The following is a 14610-nucleotide window of genomic DNA, read 5'->3' as shown; positions in this document are numbered from 1 at the left end:
TTGGGAGGATTTTATGGGGAAAGACGTTTCCAAATGAACTCTTTCCTAAGAAGGATAATAGTACCGGTGTTAGACATTTGGTGGTGGCAGCGAAAGTCCAAGGGCAAAGGGTAAAATAGTTTGTACCTTGGGGAAGTTTTAACCTAAGCTGGTAAAAGTAAGCTTAGGAGGTTTTCATGCAGGTCCCCACATCTGTACCCTAGCGTTCAGAGTGGGGAAGGAGACAGTTATTTAAAAATTTTAGCCAGTTAAATGATGGAACGACCTCCTTGAGCAGGTCCACAGAGCCATGATTCTCTTATTCAGGCACCTGAAGGCTAAACACATAGCAGAAACAAGCTGATTAATTCATCCATTTCTCTCTTTCATTTATTTATTATATGAGTAAACTCTTCATCTGTTTGGAGTGGGAGGGTGTAGGGACACAAGCTGAGAGTTGGTGTGGGAGGAAGATGAGGGCTGAGTTGTGTGGAGGGAATGGGGAAGGGAATCTTGTGTTCTCAATTTAAAAAAAAAAAAAAAAAAGATAAAAATATACCAGTAATACGTGACCAATCATCATCTTGATTGTTTTGCTTATATGTTGTACCCCTTAGTCACACCTTTTTGTCCTCATCTTTTCAGGCTGTTCTTATTGGGAGCAGGGACTTTGTCATCTTCTGTATTTGAAAAGCACATAGCACAAACTGGGCTCTACACCAATCTAAATAATATCTGTCACTTTCATTTTATTTCCATGAAAGAAATTATATTCTGCTCATAGTGTGGTGGATCTACATTAATTAATTACTCTAATCTCAGTGAGCTCTATTGCTTTTAACCGTAAAACTCTTAATAATGATACAATCTACCTAAATTTATGTTTTGTTCCAACCCAGCACCACGTTTTCCTGTTCACTTGAGCTGAACCTGCCCGTTTATCTGAAGACTACCAAGATTTTACAGCTGTTAAACCCTTTCCCTCTCAGTATGTTCTGCAGTGTCCGTTCAGAAGAACGTGATATATAGTTGCCTCTTCCTGTTTACTTTTTTGATGGATGTTTGCCGATTCCCCTACACCCAAATATTAGTGGGGATAGTACAGCCTGTGCTTGGCTGCCTTCCTCTGTGTTCACATGATATCCAGTGTACTGATAACTTAGAAACATTCTTTCAATATGCCACCGACCCCCCACCCCCCCAGATTAACATGCTAAGTTTCTAACTGTGTTTCCTTTAAGTACTTCTCTAGTAAGCATTTTCTAAATGGAAACAATTCCATTAGCAGCTATCAGCTATTTGTTTCCTGCCCTTCAGCCTATTTTCATTCCAATGTGCCAATTTTCTCGGTGCCCCGTAGACATTAATCTCTAGTGTGAAATATTTTTTCCAAAAATATAGTATCTGTTCCTATTTCCCACTGTGGCTTCATTGTTGTCATAGCAGCTCTGCTTTCCGCCCGCGCGCGCACACATGCACGCCAACAGGTCCAATAGGTATTTTCTCTTCTTACTTATTGTAAAGAGGTTGGCTGTTAATTAAACTCTGCATAAGTGTTCACTGCTTGATTTTCTAAAATAGCTTTTAAGACTTTCTTGGTATGTAATTTTTCCTCTAGGTTTCTAAATGTTGTGGTTATTTTCAGAATTGACTAAAAGGTTTTGCCAATTCTTTTTTCAGCTGTGTTAGAATTAATCTATTGATGCTTACCTCACCGGGTGTTAGTGTTTAAACTTCACTTAGCAAAACAGTCAAAAACTTCGTTAATCAAATAGCAAATAAATGCCAGTATTTTTGGTGTGATTGTAAATAGCATCCTTCTGACACTTTTGAAGAGTACATTGGTATATGTTGGATCTGACATTATATTTATTCTGAAGTCCTGTAAACACAGAGCAGGTCTCTTGTGAATTCTAGTACATTTTATATTTTTACTTCAAAATAATATAAACACATACAAATTACACTATGATAATAGGTTTCAGAGTAACAGCCGTGTTAGTCTGTATTCGCAAAAAGAAAAGGAGTACTTGTGGCACCTTAGAGACTAACCAATTTATTTGAGCATGAGCTTTCGTGAGCTACATCCGATGAAGTGAGCTGTAGCTCACGAAAGCTCATGCTCAAATAAATTGGTTAGTCTCTAAGGTGCCACAAGTACTCCTTTTCTTTTTACTATGATAATAGTCAAATCTACTCTCCTTTACCCTGATCTAAATATAGAGTAACTCCATAGAAGTTGTTGGAATTGCTCCAGACTTAGACTGAATAAATAACAATGAACAGAATTTGTCTGGTGTGTAAACAATAAAATATTCACTAAAGAATAGGACTACTGTGTCTAATTTGAACTGTATTTTTTTATAAATGGCTAATAGTGAGGACTATTTATAACTATTTCTAACACTTAAGCTTAGTCCACTTGTTCTTGAGTATTTTTGCATTCCTCATAAGTTTTGGAAAACATTTTTCAGAGCTTAGATGTTGATGCATTTTGCAGCTTCCCAAGTATGTTCTCACTATAATGCCATGCTAACATTTCACTCTCCATTTAAAAAACTGCATTGAGGCTTCTCAGACCTTAAAAAATGCAGTAGCAATAAGAGCATCTTATGCTGTAACTCGTCTTTGAAATTTTGGAGACAGTTTTCCCGAACAAAAAAATTGAAAGACTTTGTGTGTGAATGGTTTACTAGGTGGGCTCCTTTTTACCTGTTTTATTGCAGAATATTTGAACAATATTGGTGCAATAATGTCTGATCTCATAGCTCTTAGTGCATGTAATAAATGTCATGGGGTAACGTTAAAATAATGGATATTGCTGAGGAACAGAAAACAATGAGCAGTAGTTGGTGATTTGGTTTATTTTGAGTTTTTTCAGACAAACCTCTGGAAAATACTGTGCGAGGACATCAGACTTCCTTACCAATGCAGCCTGAGCAGTGGGAAGTTCAAAAGTTGCTCTGAAATCACATTCTTCTCATTACTGTTTATTTTTCTGTCAATGGGGATTGGTTTTTCAAATACTCTGTATTGCTCTAAACTAGAGGTTTCCAGTTTAACTTTTTAATAAAGTTCTTTTTTGTTTCTGTTGCCCTTTTTTAAATTTTGCTGACAGTGGTAGCATTTACTGGTAGTAGCATTCTCCCTCCCATACTTTTCAATTGCTCTTAATTTTCTCAATTTAATGTGCCACAAGTTTGAGATAATATTATATATAGAGGCTTTAACTTGGTGAGGTTGCACAAATATGCTGTATTTCATTTTGGGAGAGTTTTCAAATATACAGGATGTGCAATGTTGCCAAATTAACACTATGTTTTAAAAAAAACTTAAATTTTGGCATTTCCTGACTTTTTTCTCTGCTTGTTTTCCTTCATATTGCATTAATTAACTCTTGCACATAATATTGAATATGCTTGAGTGTTTTATAATAATCTGTAAGAGATAGGCAACAAGTTTCTTGGAGAAATTGCCCTTTTAATTATGTTCTGACACTTGTATATGTGCATATAACTCCGACTAGCTTCAATGGGTTTAGAGCAGGTTTAATTTCATTATCGCTTTCTTCACTTCAAAAAAGTTGCTTTTATGTTAGGGAGCAAGATCTGAAGCAAAGGGCAAGGGTAGAGAGATAAAGAAGGATGTGAAAAGCAAAGAAGAGGGACAGAGAATGTGGGGCACTGAGGAAAAACTTACTGTGTCACAGCAAAAAATCAATGTGAAACTGATAATCAGTTGGCCTTAAGAACATTTGAGACAAGTGGCAGATGAGGCCATCCAGATATCAGGAGCATTTGCAGGTGCACTTATGCTCAAAGAGAAGTCTCTCTAAAAAATACACCACTCACTTCTGTCCCTGTAGATTTAAAAGTGGACAGAGCCATCAAGCAAAGGCTCAGGGACTAAATCTTGGGCCTGAAGTTGAAAAATGAATTGAAGATACACAATTCATGCATCTAAGAGCATCTGAACACTTTTGCCTTATCTACTTATGTACTTACATAGTCAGAAAATAATCCAGCATCCCCTTCCACAAAAGTACGTGAATCCCTAATAACAACAACAACAACCAGATTCAAAAAATAGTTTTAACATCAATTAGGAGTGTGGAGATGAAGGTTGTCTTTGGTTGAATGATGAGTACTTTTTCAGACTCAGTGGTGAGATTCAGTAATATTATCTACTTATTGTTTGTTGCCAAGTAATTTTGTAACGAGTGCTGTGTATTCAGTGAAACACTACTAGTTAATTTATTGACGTCCTTTATAATGGTTCGGTATCTGCTCCAGGAGACTCTTGCTTTTGTTGTTAATTTCAGCGCCAGCATTTTCAAGGCATTCTCTTCACAAAAGGAGAATATTTATGGAAGTTGTCTTGAATCCCTGATCACTTACAATTTTGCTTCAGACTGCAAAAAAACCCAACATAAAACTTACTTGTGGTGATACGGGAATTCTAGATGCAGACTGGTATATTTATTATGCTCACTTGTGTGTTAATACTTAGACAGTCAGTCTAATCTAACAGTGTAATTGTTCCAGTGGAATACAGCTGTTTTGGGAGGTACTGATCACAGAGGGAGAGGTGATCTTTTAGGGTAGGCTACGCAGCAAAAAAAAAAAAAATTTCCATGGCAGCAAGTCTCTGAGCCCGGGCCAGCTGACTCAGGCCCAAGCGACAGGGCTAGAAATATCAGAGTAAAGGTTCAGGCTCAGGCTGGAGCCTGGACTTCCAGACCCTCCCCTTTCATCAGGTTTCAGAGCCCAGGTTTCCACCCAAGCCCAAATGTCTACACTGCTATTTTAGCTCTGCAGCGTGAGACTCATGAGCTTGAGTCAGGTGACCCAGGCTCTGAGGCTGTGGATCTTTTTTTTTTTTTTCCCCTGTGTAGACATACCCTGAGGCAGCCAGGGCCAAAGCCCGGGAGGGTTTTGAATATCAGAACAGAGACCTTGAATTGGACTGTATAATCAAAGGGGAGCAAGTGCAGATGGTAGAGAATGAAGTGATGGACTCATGATGATAGGTGTTGGTAAGCAGACAGAAAACCGGAGCATTTTCTTCCAGTTGGAGCTTTTTCAGGGCACGTGGTTTCATTCCAAGCGATGAGTTCCACTAATCAGCCTGAAGGTCACTAAAGGCTTGGATCTCTTGGCCACGAGCAAGTGCAATAGCAGTCTTCAGGCCGGTGCAGTCTTCAGGCCACTCACAGATGAAAGTGGGTGGCTTAGTTACCATGCCTATTTGAGCATCCAATAGCACTGAAACCTGTCAATAGCACTGAGTAATCCAAAGGATGCTTAGGCTATAATATGACAGGTACCTTTGATAGTGCAGGATATTAGTGAGTAGATGAATTCTCTTTAATGACTCCATTGTGCCATCTGGATGCTAATTTCCACTAGGCATTGTGAAAGCTGGGAGATGGAGTTAGGTTAGGTGTAAAGGAGAGGAGGGGGATCAGGTTGTAATATGCGTAATCTTGACACTTCAGCCCATGTCATTTCACGCTCTCCCACCATTAATAATAATGTGGAGTCTTGAATTTTGTCTGACTCTGCAGAAGAGGCTGTTAGAGACGGGGGAACAGTTGCTTGTAATGACCCTCTGGACTCGGACCGTGAAGAAGGATCTGAGCCAAAGGGGGATGGCGTTTTATTTGTAATTTTAACTAAACTACTTCTCTGCTCAATATTTCGCAGTTGGAAGAGTTGTTCCAGGAATTTAAATTTTCTAGGTAACAGCAGTAGTTTTTGTATAGTAGATCCATTATGATGGAGGGGTGACAGCACCTTAGTTAAGGTTGTGTTACGGAGTTGGGTTTTAACAGAAGCTTTAAAACCTTTATTTTTGTAAAAATCTCTTTGAAATGGCAAAACCCAAAAGATAGAATATAACCTTTGAGCACTGTCTGACTTGTTCATGGTGATTTGGTGAAAAGTGAATTGATACAGTGAGAATAAGGGTTTTAAAATAGCGTCTTTTGGCAGTATTTCCCCTGCGGGATTACCTTTTCTTTGTACCCCTTTTGCAATAAATCTAAAAAACTCTGAGACCTGTCCTCTGGCAACATTGTTGCTCCTCATGTGCTGATTCCTAAAATTTCAGTTCTACATTGACAGTGTTTGTCAACAGAATATTTTATAACTTCTTAGCCGTAACATAAAATATGTACCAAGCTGAACCCATCACATTTTAATTTGATGACAAATCTGCTGCAGTGTGAATGCCAAAAACTACTGGCTGAGGCTAAAAATAAAGAGGTTTGCACACTCTCCCCCCACTTCACCAAAGACACCCATAGCCATGGGGAAATTACTCTGAAGTGGGAAAGGACACTAGGGATTCAAATCCCATCTCTTTGGTGCTGTTTTAAATGTCCTTGCTGTTTACTACCCTTATATCATTCACTACAACAATAAGAAAAGGAGGACTTGTGGCACCTTAGAGACTAACCAATTTATTTGAGCATAAGCTTTCGTGAGCTACAGCTCACTTCATCGGATGCATACTGTGGAAATTGCAGAAGGGCGGAGGGTGAGAAAACCTGGATTTGTGCTGGAAATGGCCCAACTTGATGATCACTTTAGATAAGCTATTACCAGCAGGAGAGTGGGGTGGGAGGAGGTATTGTTTCATGGTGTCTGTGTATATAATGTCTTCTGCAATTTCCACAGTATGCATCTGATGAAGTGAGCTGTAGCTCACGAAAGCTCATGCTCAAATAAATTGGTTAGTCTCTAAGGTGCCACAAGTCCTCCTTTTCTTTTTGCGAATACAGACTAACACGGCTGTTACTCTGAAACCTGTCACTACAACAATGAATCCCAACCTAGAAGACAGTGAGGGAAGAGCTGCTGACTGTTCAGGTAGTCACTGTTAAACACGGAGGACTGCTCTTGGTGTACTTGCTTTCAGTAATTTTAATGGGCAAATGTTATATTGACCCAAGGAATACACTGAGGCATATCAGTCTCTCTCCCTCTTCCAGGGGGTCAACATACGAACAGCCTGAACATATTTTCTCTCTGAGTCATAGAGAGTAGCACCACTGCTTATCCCTGACTTCTGGAGGGCTTTTCCACTGAGGTACACCAAAGCTGTGAGGAAAAACTAGGAATTTAGCTAATAAACACTGTTTTGTGATAGCTAAGCCTGTGGCAGGACACACCTCAGCAATGTTACAGCAAAATGACTTCCCAAAGGCATGCAATGTGTGACAGTCAGATGTGTTGATCTGATAGTATATAAATGATAGGAAAGCATTTGAGGTCTCTGTTAAGGATTTGTGCTAGAGTGCAAATTTGATGGAGATTGAAGGAAAATTCAAATGCTTTTCTTTTAAATGTAGTGTTGATTTACATTACGGGTAGTTGAGGTCTGTGAGTTTTTGATCAAGGGAGATAATATTGCATCTCTACTCCCCCTTAGTTTCTCTTGATGAGGATAAAAGGTGGTTTTTAGAATATGTTAGTTAGAACATTGCTACCTAAAACATTCTTAAAATACATCTTTCTATTCTAATCAAAAGAAACCTTAGAATCAGCGCTCCTATGAAGTGTTTACCTTTTACCCTCTGTTCCCAAACTTCCTGCCCCCTCTCCCCAATTGTGGAAGAAGGGAGAGGTTCCCCTACCAGTTATTTTTTCTCTTTGGTCTAACTCAGGACTCACTGAAAACAAAGGGAAGTTTCTCAAGCAGGGAAGTGTAACAAAAACAACCTAATGAACTCAGTATCAGTCCTATTTTGCATTGTTCTTGTGAACTTGTTTTTACTGTTCCCACAAGAGAGACTTCCTTTGTTACTTTCTGATATAATTTTGAGTTATACTAAAGAGAGAGACACTAGGATTGGCAAATAATCTCATTTCTACTCATGCCCAAATCTCCCAGCCCCTGCTCTCCAATCTTTGGCGCTGGCAGGGAGAAGGGTATGTGTACAGATATGGAGAATGCTTAGTTGTTTTCAAAGGGTTTGGGGGTGCAGCGATTTCATCTACAACTTATTTACAAGGTAAATAAAACAAACTAACTTAAGACAAAGAAAAGGAGTACTTGTGGCACCTTAGAGACTAACCAATTTATTTGAGCATGAGCTTTCGTGAGCTACAGCTCACTTCATCGGATGCATACTGTGGAAAGTACAGAAGATCTTTTTATACACACAAACCATGAAAAAATGGGTGTTTACCACTACAAAAGGTTTTCTCTCCCCCCACCCCACTCTCCTGCTGGTAATAGCTTATCTAAAGTGATCACTCTCCTTACAATGTGTATGATAATCAAGTTGGGCCATTTCCAGCACAAATCCAGGTTTTCTCCCCACCCCACCCCCCCCACAATACACATTACCAGCAGGAGAGTGGGGTGGGAGGAGAGAAAACCTTTTGTAGTGATAAACACCCATTTTTTCATGGTTTGTGTGTATAAAAAGATCTTCTGTACTTTCCACAGTATGCATCCGATGAAGTGAGCTGTAGCTCACGAAAGCTTATGCTCAAATAAATTGGTTAGTCTCTAAGGTGCCACAAGTAATCCTTTTCTTTTTGCGAATACAGACTAACACGGCTGTTACTCTGAAACCTAACTTAAAACAATTATTGACATATTTTTAAAAACATCTTTTTTTAAAAAAAATTAAGCTCTAACAGTTTCTAAATTCTGTTTAAACTTCATTTTAATTTTAATCCTATTCACAGCGTCTTTAAACCATGTTTAAATTGAGTTTTAAAACCATGCTTCAGGTAACAGTTTAATCCCACAGTAGACAGGGTCTAAATTCCCTTAAATTTCCTCACAAAGATCAAATAAAGTTAATTAAATCTTGTTCTCGGAAAAACCTGTCTGTTCTGTTTGATCTAAAAAAATAAAGTGCCTAGTTCTATGAATTCTGTTCAGAAATGTCCATAAGTATTGTATTCCTCATGCTATGCTTTCTGTTCCACAGAAGCATTTTGCAGTTGTGTGACCTGTCTTCTAAGCCATAAATTCATCAAATCAATCCAATAACTGCCTACATATATTTGCTTAATGTGGTTATGTGGGTATATAGCTTTTGTTGTGCTTCATTCCCATGGACTTCAGTGGTAGCTGTGCACGTCTTCAAGAGCAGAATTTGGCTTTGATTCCATAAATAGATCTTAGTTCCAAACACTCTTAAACCATGCGATGAAGTGCAAAGTTGCCTGTGCATGGGTGCACAAGAGTTGAAAATGAATGCATGCCTAATTCTATGTGTGCATGCTTCAGTGTACTTGCATGCAGTTCCTGTTAATTGTACGTATGGCATGCATGTTTTTGAAAAGATTTTGCACGCTACCAGTATCATTTTAACAAAAAAGTTCACATCATTGATCTGCACGATCTAGAATCAAATATGAATACTCACTCAGGCCGCCGAAAAGTCTGTCTAGTTTGTAATATGAAGGCAGCTGTATATTGTTTGGAAGGAAACTCATCTGTTCTCACAGATTCAGTAATGTGCATCTCCGTTTCCTTTAATCTATTGCTGCCACCTGCTGGGGTTAGTTCTCTACAGCACTTAAAACTCAGACACTGAAGAGTCATCCATGCAGTACAAAATGAACGCTGTGTTCTTTTTTGCCATTTGTACCAATGATCATTTTAATTGCAGACCTGGAAGAGGATAATGAAAAAGCAGCTTGTTTGTATGTGTGGTTATTAATCCAGGTTTATTTATAATCATTACATAATAATCATCAGAATGGATTTTAAGAACGATTTTCCTACATAAATCTAATTAGTCTACCACCACTTCTGTAAAAATATTATTCTATGCTTTGCTTAGGGCTTGGCTACACTTGCGAGTTTACAGCGCAATAAAGGAGCCCCAGGTGCACTAGCTCACTATCCGTCCAAAACTGGCAAGGCACGTAGAGCGCTCTGACTCCGCGGCTACAGCGCTGCTGGTACTCCACCTCGGCGAGTGGATAACATTTGCTGCGCCCCGCTGGAGTGCCGCGGCGCCAGTGTGAACAAGGTGTTGCATTACTGTGCTCTGATCAGCCTCCGGAAACGTCCCATAATCCCTTTAAGTCAAGTGGCCACTCTTGTCATTGTTTTGAACTCGCTGTAGGAATGTGGATATGTCCTTTCAAAGCTCCGTTTCTGACAGCTGGCTGCTTATCTGCTCTGGGACAGAGGAACCGTTACTGAGGAATGCTGCTTGCTCTGAGTGAGAGAGAGAGAGAGGCGGGGGAAGGGGAGGGAGGGAGGGAGGTCTGCTGCTGTCTGAACTTACAAGACAGCATGCTGACATGCTCTCAGCCCCCCAAAAACTCACTCTCTCTTCCCCCACATACACACAACACACTCCCTATCATTCTCCACCCCACCCCCTGCATTTGAAAAGCATGTTGCAGCCACTTGCATGCTGGGATAGCTATCGCAATGCACTGCTCTTTGTGGCTTTGCAAGAGCTGCTAATGTGGCCATGCCAGTGCGCTTCCAGCTGAGAGAGTAAACACTCAGCAGTGTTTTCCCTGCTGCTGTCTCGAAGGCTGGTTTACTCCCAGTGCTCTACAACTGCAGATGTAGCCATGCCCTTAGTAAAATGTTGATGTGGGAGAATACTAATGATCAGAATCTGTAAAAGATAGAGATAGATAAAAGATAGAGAGCCATCTTTTTTAAGTTTCTTAAAGCCAAAAAACAAAGTTGGCCAAATCTTTCTTGCATACATTCACCTCAGTCTCTGCTCCAAGTAAAACTTGGGAAGGAGATAAAATTGCACAAGGATGAGAGGGTAGGCTGTTGTATCAACAAATGTCTGCTTTCCATGGGCTCAGCTGTAAGAGAAGGATCAGGCAGATGTTATCACTTAGTGTCACTAGAGATGTAAAAAGCTGTAACAATTCTAACAAACGCAGATCAATACATTTTGTAGAATGAGTCTGAAAGTGCTCACACTATACCTGTGTCAGGGTATAAATCTTATGTAGTGATTCTCAAACTATAGTTGCTATAGTATTCCAGGGTAGGCAGTACCTGAATATCTAACCCTTTAAAAAAAAAGAAAAAAGAAAACAAGCCAACAGCAAAACTTTCCAATATACATTCTGAAGAAGCAAAAGAGGCCACAACCCCAATTTTTTTCTTTGTACTTGATCTTTAGATGCAATCATTGTTAACTGTTTCACGGTCAAAAAACTGATTAGCTTTAGCCAGCTTGTAAGCTCTTTGGGGCAGGGACCAATATCTACTTCTGTTTGTACAGTGCCAGAATAATGGGGCCATGATCTTGATTGGGGACTCCGGGCACTGCCATAATATAAATGGTAAATATTTTCATAAAGTCAGGGGTAAATTATTATGGACCAATAGCCACAATTTAAAAATGTATATCTGGAACAAATGAAATCCTAACAATCGTATAAGTCTGCTAGTAGGTGGGGTTGGTAAAATGTAAGTAATGATGAAGGGAAGGCATTTTTCAGTACATACTTGTTCTTTATTTGGAAGAAAACAAGATGATATACTCACGTCTTAAAGGGATGACTTTGTTTTATCACAATTATTCTGACAGTAATTAGGTAGGATGTTAAATGACTACTAAAGTTAAACATTTTAAAATCTGCCAGACCACGTAACTTTCACCCAAGAGTTTTAAAATAATTGACTAAGATGCTTTCTGAGGTATTGAATGTTGATATTTAACAAATCCTGTGGAGTACTGGTACTAAGTACAAACTTGAGGTGACAAAAGCAAGGATCACTGTAGCAATCTGAAAGAAAAGGTTGCAACCTCTGGCTAAAAGTAGTGAGGAAAAAAGCAGTTGGTCACTGGTATCATCTGCACATCCAGAAGCAGCTGAGGATCCAGTAAATGAGCAGTACTGCCAATAGGCTTGAGTCATAGTCATAGAGTTTAAGGCCAGAAAGGGACCACCAGATCTGATTGCTTGTATATCACAGGCCACCAACACTAAATCCAACAACCAAAATTAGACCAAACGATAACAGCCTACAAGAGACTAGACTATTATGCGCCACAGGCAGGGAATAGGAGGGACCAAGGTGCGCCTGTGCCTGAGGCCCTGCCATGGCAGGGAAATGAGATATACCCAGATAATCCTGGCAAGTGAGCCACACTGACAGTACAGAGGAAGGTGGAAAATCCCCAAGATCACTGCCAGTCTGACCTGGGGGAAAATTCCTTCCCAATCCCACATATGGCGATCACTTAGACCATGACCATGTGAGCAAGAACCAGCCAGCCAAGCACCTGAGAGAGGATGCTTGATGCCACCTCAAAGCCCTGGCCCGCCCCATCCAGTGGCCCATCTCCAGCTGCAGCCATCCCTGCTGCTCCAGAGGAAGGAGATTTAAAAAAAAAAAAAAAAAATTCCAGAATACATGGGGGGTGGAGCGGGAAATAGTTTCTTGACCCCCACAGGTGGCTGGCTGAAACACAAGCTTTTAGGAGCATAAGATATAAACCACAAATTAGTTCCAGGGCTGCTAAGCCTGCACCTCGCCATCAGAAGCAACACGGTCATACAGTTGGACTCATAAATTTGTCCTGCTCTCTCAAAACTAATTAAGGTGTTTTCCTCCACAACTTCTATTGGGAGGCTGTTCCAGAGCCTCACCCCTCCGATGCTTAGGAACCTTCTAATTTCCAGCCTGAATCTGTTCGCAGCCAGTTTTATACCCGTTTGTTCTTGTGCCAACAGTGTCCTTTAGCTGAAATATCTCTTCACCCTCTCAGGTATTTACTCCCCTAATGTATCTATCTAGGTGATTGGGACAGCTTGCAGTAACCTCCTGAAACTCCTACACTCAGAAGCTCACCATCAGCACATGTGACCTCCTGCCATATTTCCGGGCCTCTGAAGTTGAGGGCGCTTCGTCACTTGGACTCCTTTGTAGCATTGTAGTACTGTCCAATAGAAAGATAAAATTGTCCACTCTGAATTTTGGTGTAGCTACATTTGTAAAGCATATGGTAATCTTCGGCATCTTGCAGCCTTTTGATTTTTCTAATCTCCCAACAAATCAGTGTGCCGTGGGATCCTTCTTGCCTCCCGACCTCTGGGTATTAATGCTTTGCATTTACATGTGCTCTACAGATATAATATAATCCTCCTTCCTGGGATGTTAAGAATACTGCTTCTGTGACACTCCAAGCACCTGCTGCCCCAACGTCTGACCCTTAGTTCAGCTCGCTGGAGGTGCTGCACTTCTAAACTAAACAATGAGGCCAGCTGAAGAATTGTCATAGTTGGGACTCAGTTGTTCCTTCTCCAGTTCCAAGGATGCATTCTTGACTATTAAATCTACTTCTGCTTTAATATGTATTGTAGTCAAGGGATTTAAAACCTGTCAGACATGCATTCAGAATGCAATTATTGCACAACTAATCGCACAGAGTGTCAGAAGTTAGTTCCATTAAACTATTAAATCTTATAAAGAAATTGTTATTGGTAGTTGTCAGATTATTTCATTATCATTTTTATTAACAGTGTAAATGTGGGTTGGCAGATCGTGTGTTGTTTTCAATTAGAACTACAGTAATTGCGTGTCTTTCTAATTTAAATGTTTTGTTTCTTTTCAGATATACTTGAAAGAAATTTTAAGAGAAATAGGCATCTACAATGTTAAGGGGACCCACAAAAACACATGGGAGCTGAAGCCAGAATATAGACATTATCAAGGAGAAGAGAAGAGTGATTAATGCCACTGTTAATGAAGCAAACACAGAGGCTATAGAATAATGGGACTGCGCTGAGGGAACGCTGCAGTTAAACAGACTGGACTGAGCACAATTCAGTACCAAGAGATCTTAAAAAGAGTAATACTTTGTAATTTGCCTGGCTTCATTTTTAAAAGCAAGTTTCTTGGATGTTTCTATACGTTTGTCTTGTTTCTGACAAAAAAAAAATTACAGAATAAACTTGTATTAGATTTATCTTTATTAGAAACCTTTTGAGTTTTGGCTTTGTTTTTTAAGTAGTTTTGAGTTTTGTTAAATATTGATAGCTTTAAAGTAAAACGTACTTTAGAGGGACCTGTAACTTTGTGTTTTGCATCCCAGCAGTACTGCGTTTTTACTTCCTATTCTACTGTGTTCCTTAGGGGCTTGATCCCGTGAGGTGGTGATCATCCATAGTTAATACTGATTGGGAATTTATGGGCACTCTGTGCTTTTTAGGATCAGTCTTTAGTCATGACACTCATGGTGATCCTAAGTCTTCCTGAGAACAAATAATGCTCAGTTCAAAAAAAGCTCTTTACTAAACTGGTTAATGGGGAGAGGGGAACCACTACAGTTGATCACTGAGGAAAAACTACTCTGGCCCCATAAGTACTCTGGCCCCATAAGACCTTCAATATGTTTGTTTTTTAAAATGTGCTCATGTTTTATGTTTAAGCATATCAATAAAGAGAGCATTTAATTTGTACCAAATAAAATTATGTATATTATTGGGTGAATATTAGAGCTCTGATCAATTGAATTATATAGATATGAAAGGCTATTTTTAGACATCGTTTCTATTCCTGAGTTTGCCACTGGATCTCCCTGCAACATTGAGAAAGTCACTTAACCATTCTGTGCCTTGCTTTCCCCATTTTTAAAATGGAGCTAAATGCCCGCTTTTGTAAAGC

The 14610-nt window shown here is 39.6% G+C and overlaps 1 protein-coding gene across 2 annotated transcripts in view; it reads left to right on the top strand.

Annotated features, from left to right (window-relative positions):
• The window catches only part of GTF2F2 (general transcription factor IIF subunit 2), a 136592-nt gene extending 122272 nt beyond the window's left edge, over positions 1–14320 (top strand). For both annotated transcript variants that reach the window (XM_074961238.1, XM_074961229.1), the window contains one exon: positions 13559–14320. In XM_074961238.1, the coding sequence (XP_074817339.1) occupies positions 13559–13678 (120 nt within the window). In that variant the 3' untranslated portion in view covers positions 13679–14320. The remainder of the gene's footprint in view (positions 1–13558) is intronic.
• Positions 14321–14610: the final 290 nt, after the last annotated feature.

The sequence above is a fragment of the Natator depressus genome, chromosome 1, assembly GCF_965152275.1.
Source record: "Natator depressus isolate rNatDep1 chromosome 1, rNatDep2.hap1, whole genome shotgun sequence".
Classification (NCBI taxonomy): domain Eukaryota; kingdom Metazoa; phylum Chordata; order Testudines; family Cheloniidae; genus Natator; species Natator depressus.
This window is presented reverse-complemented; position numbering and strand designations above follow the sequence as displayed.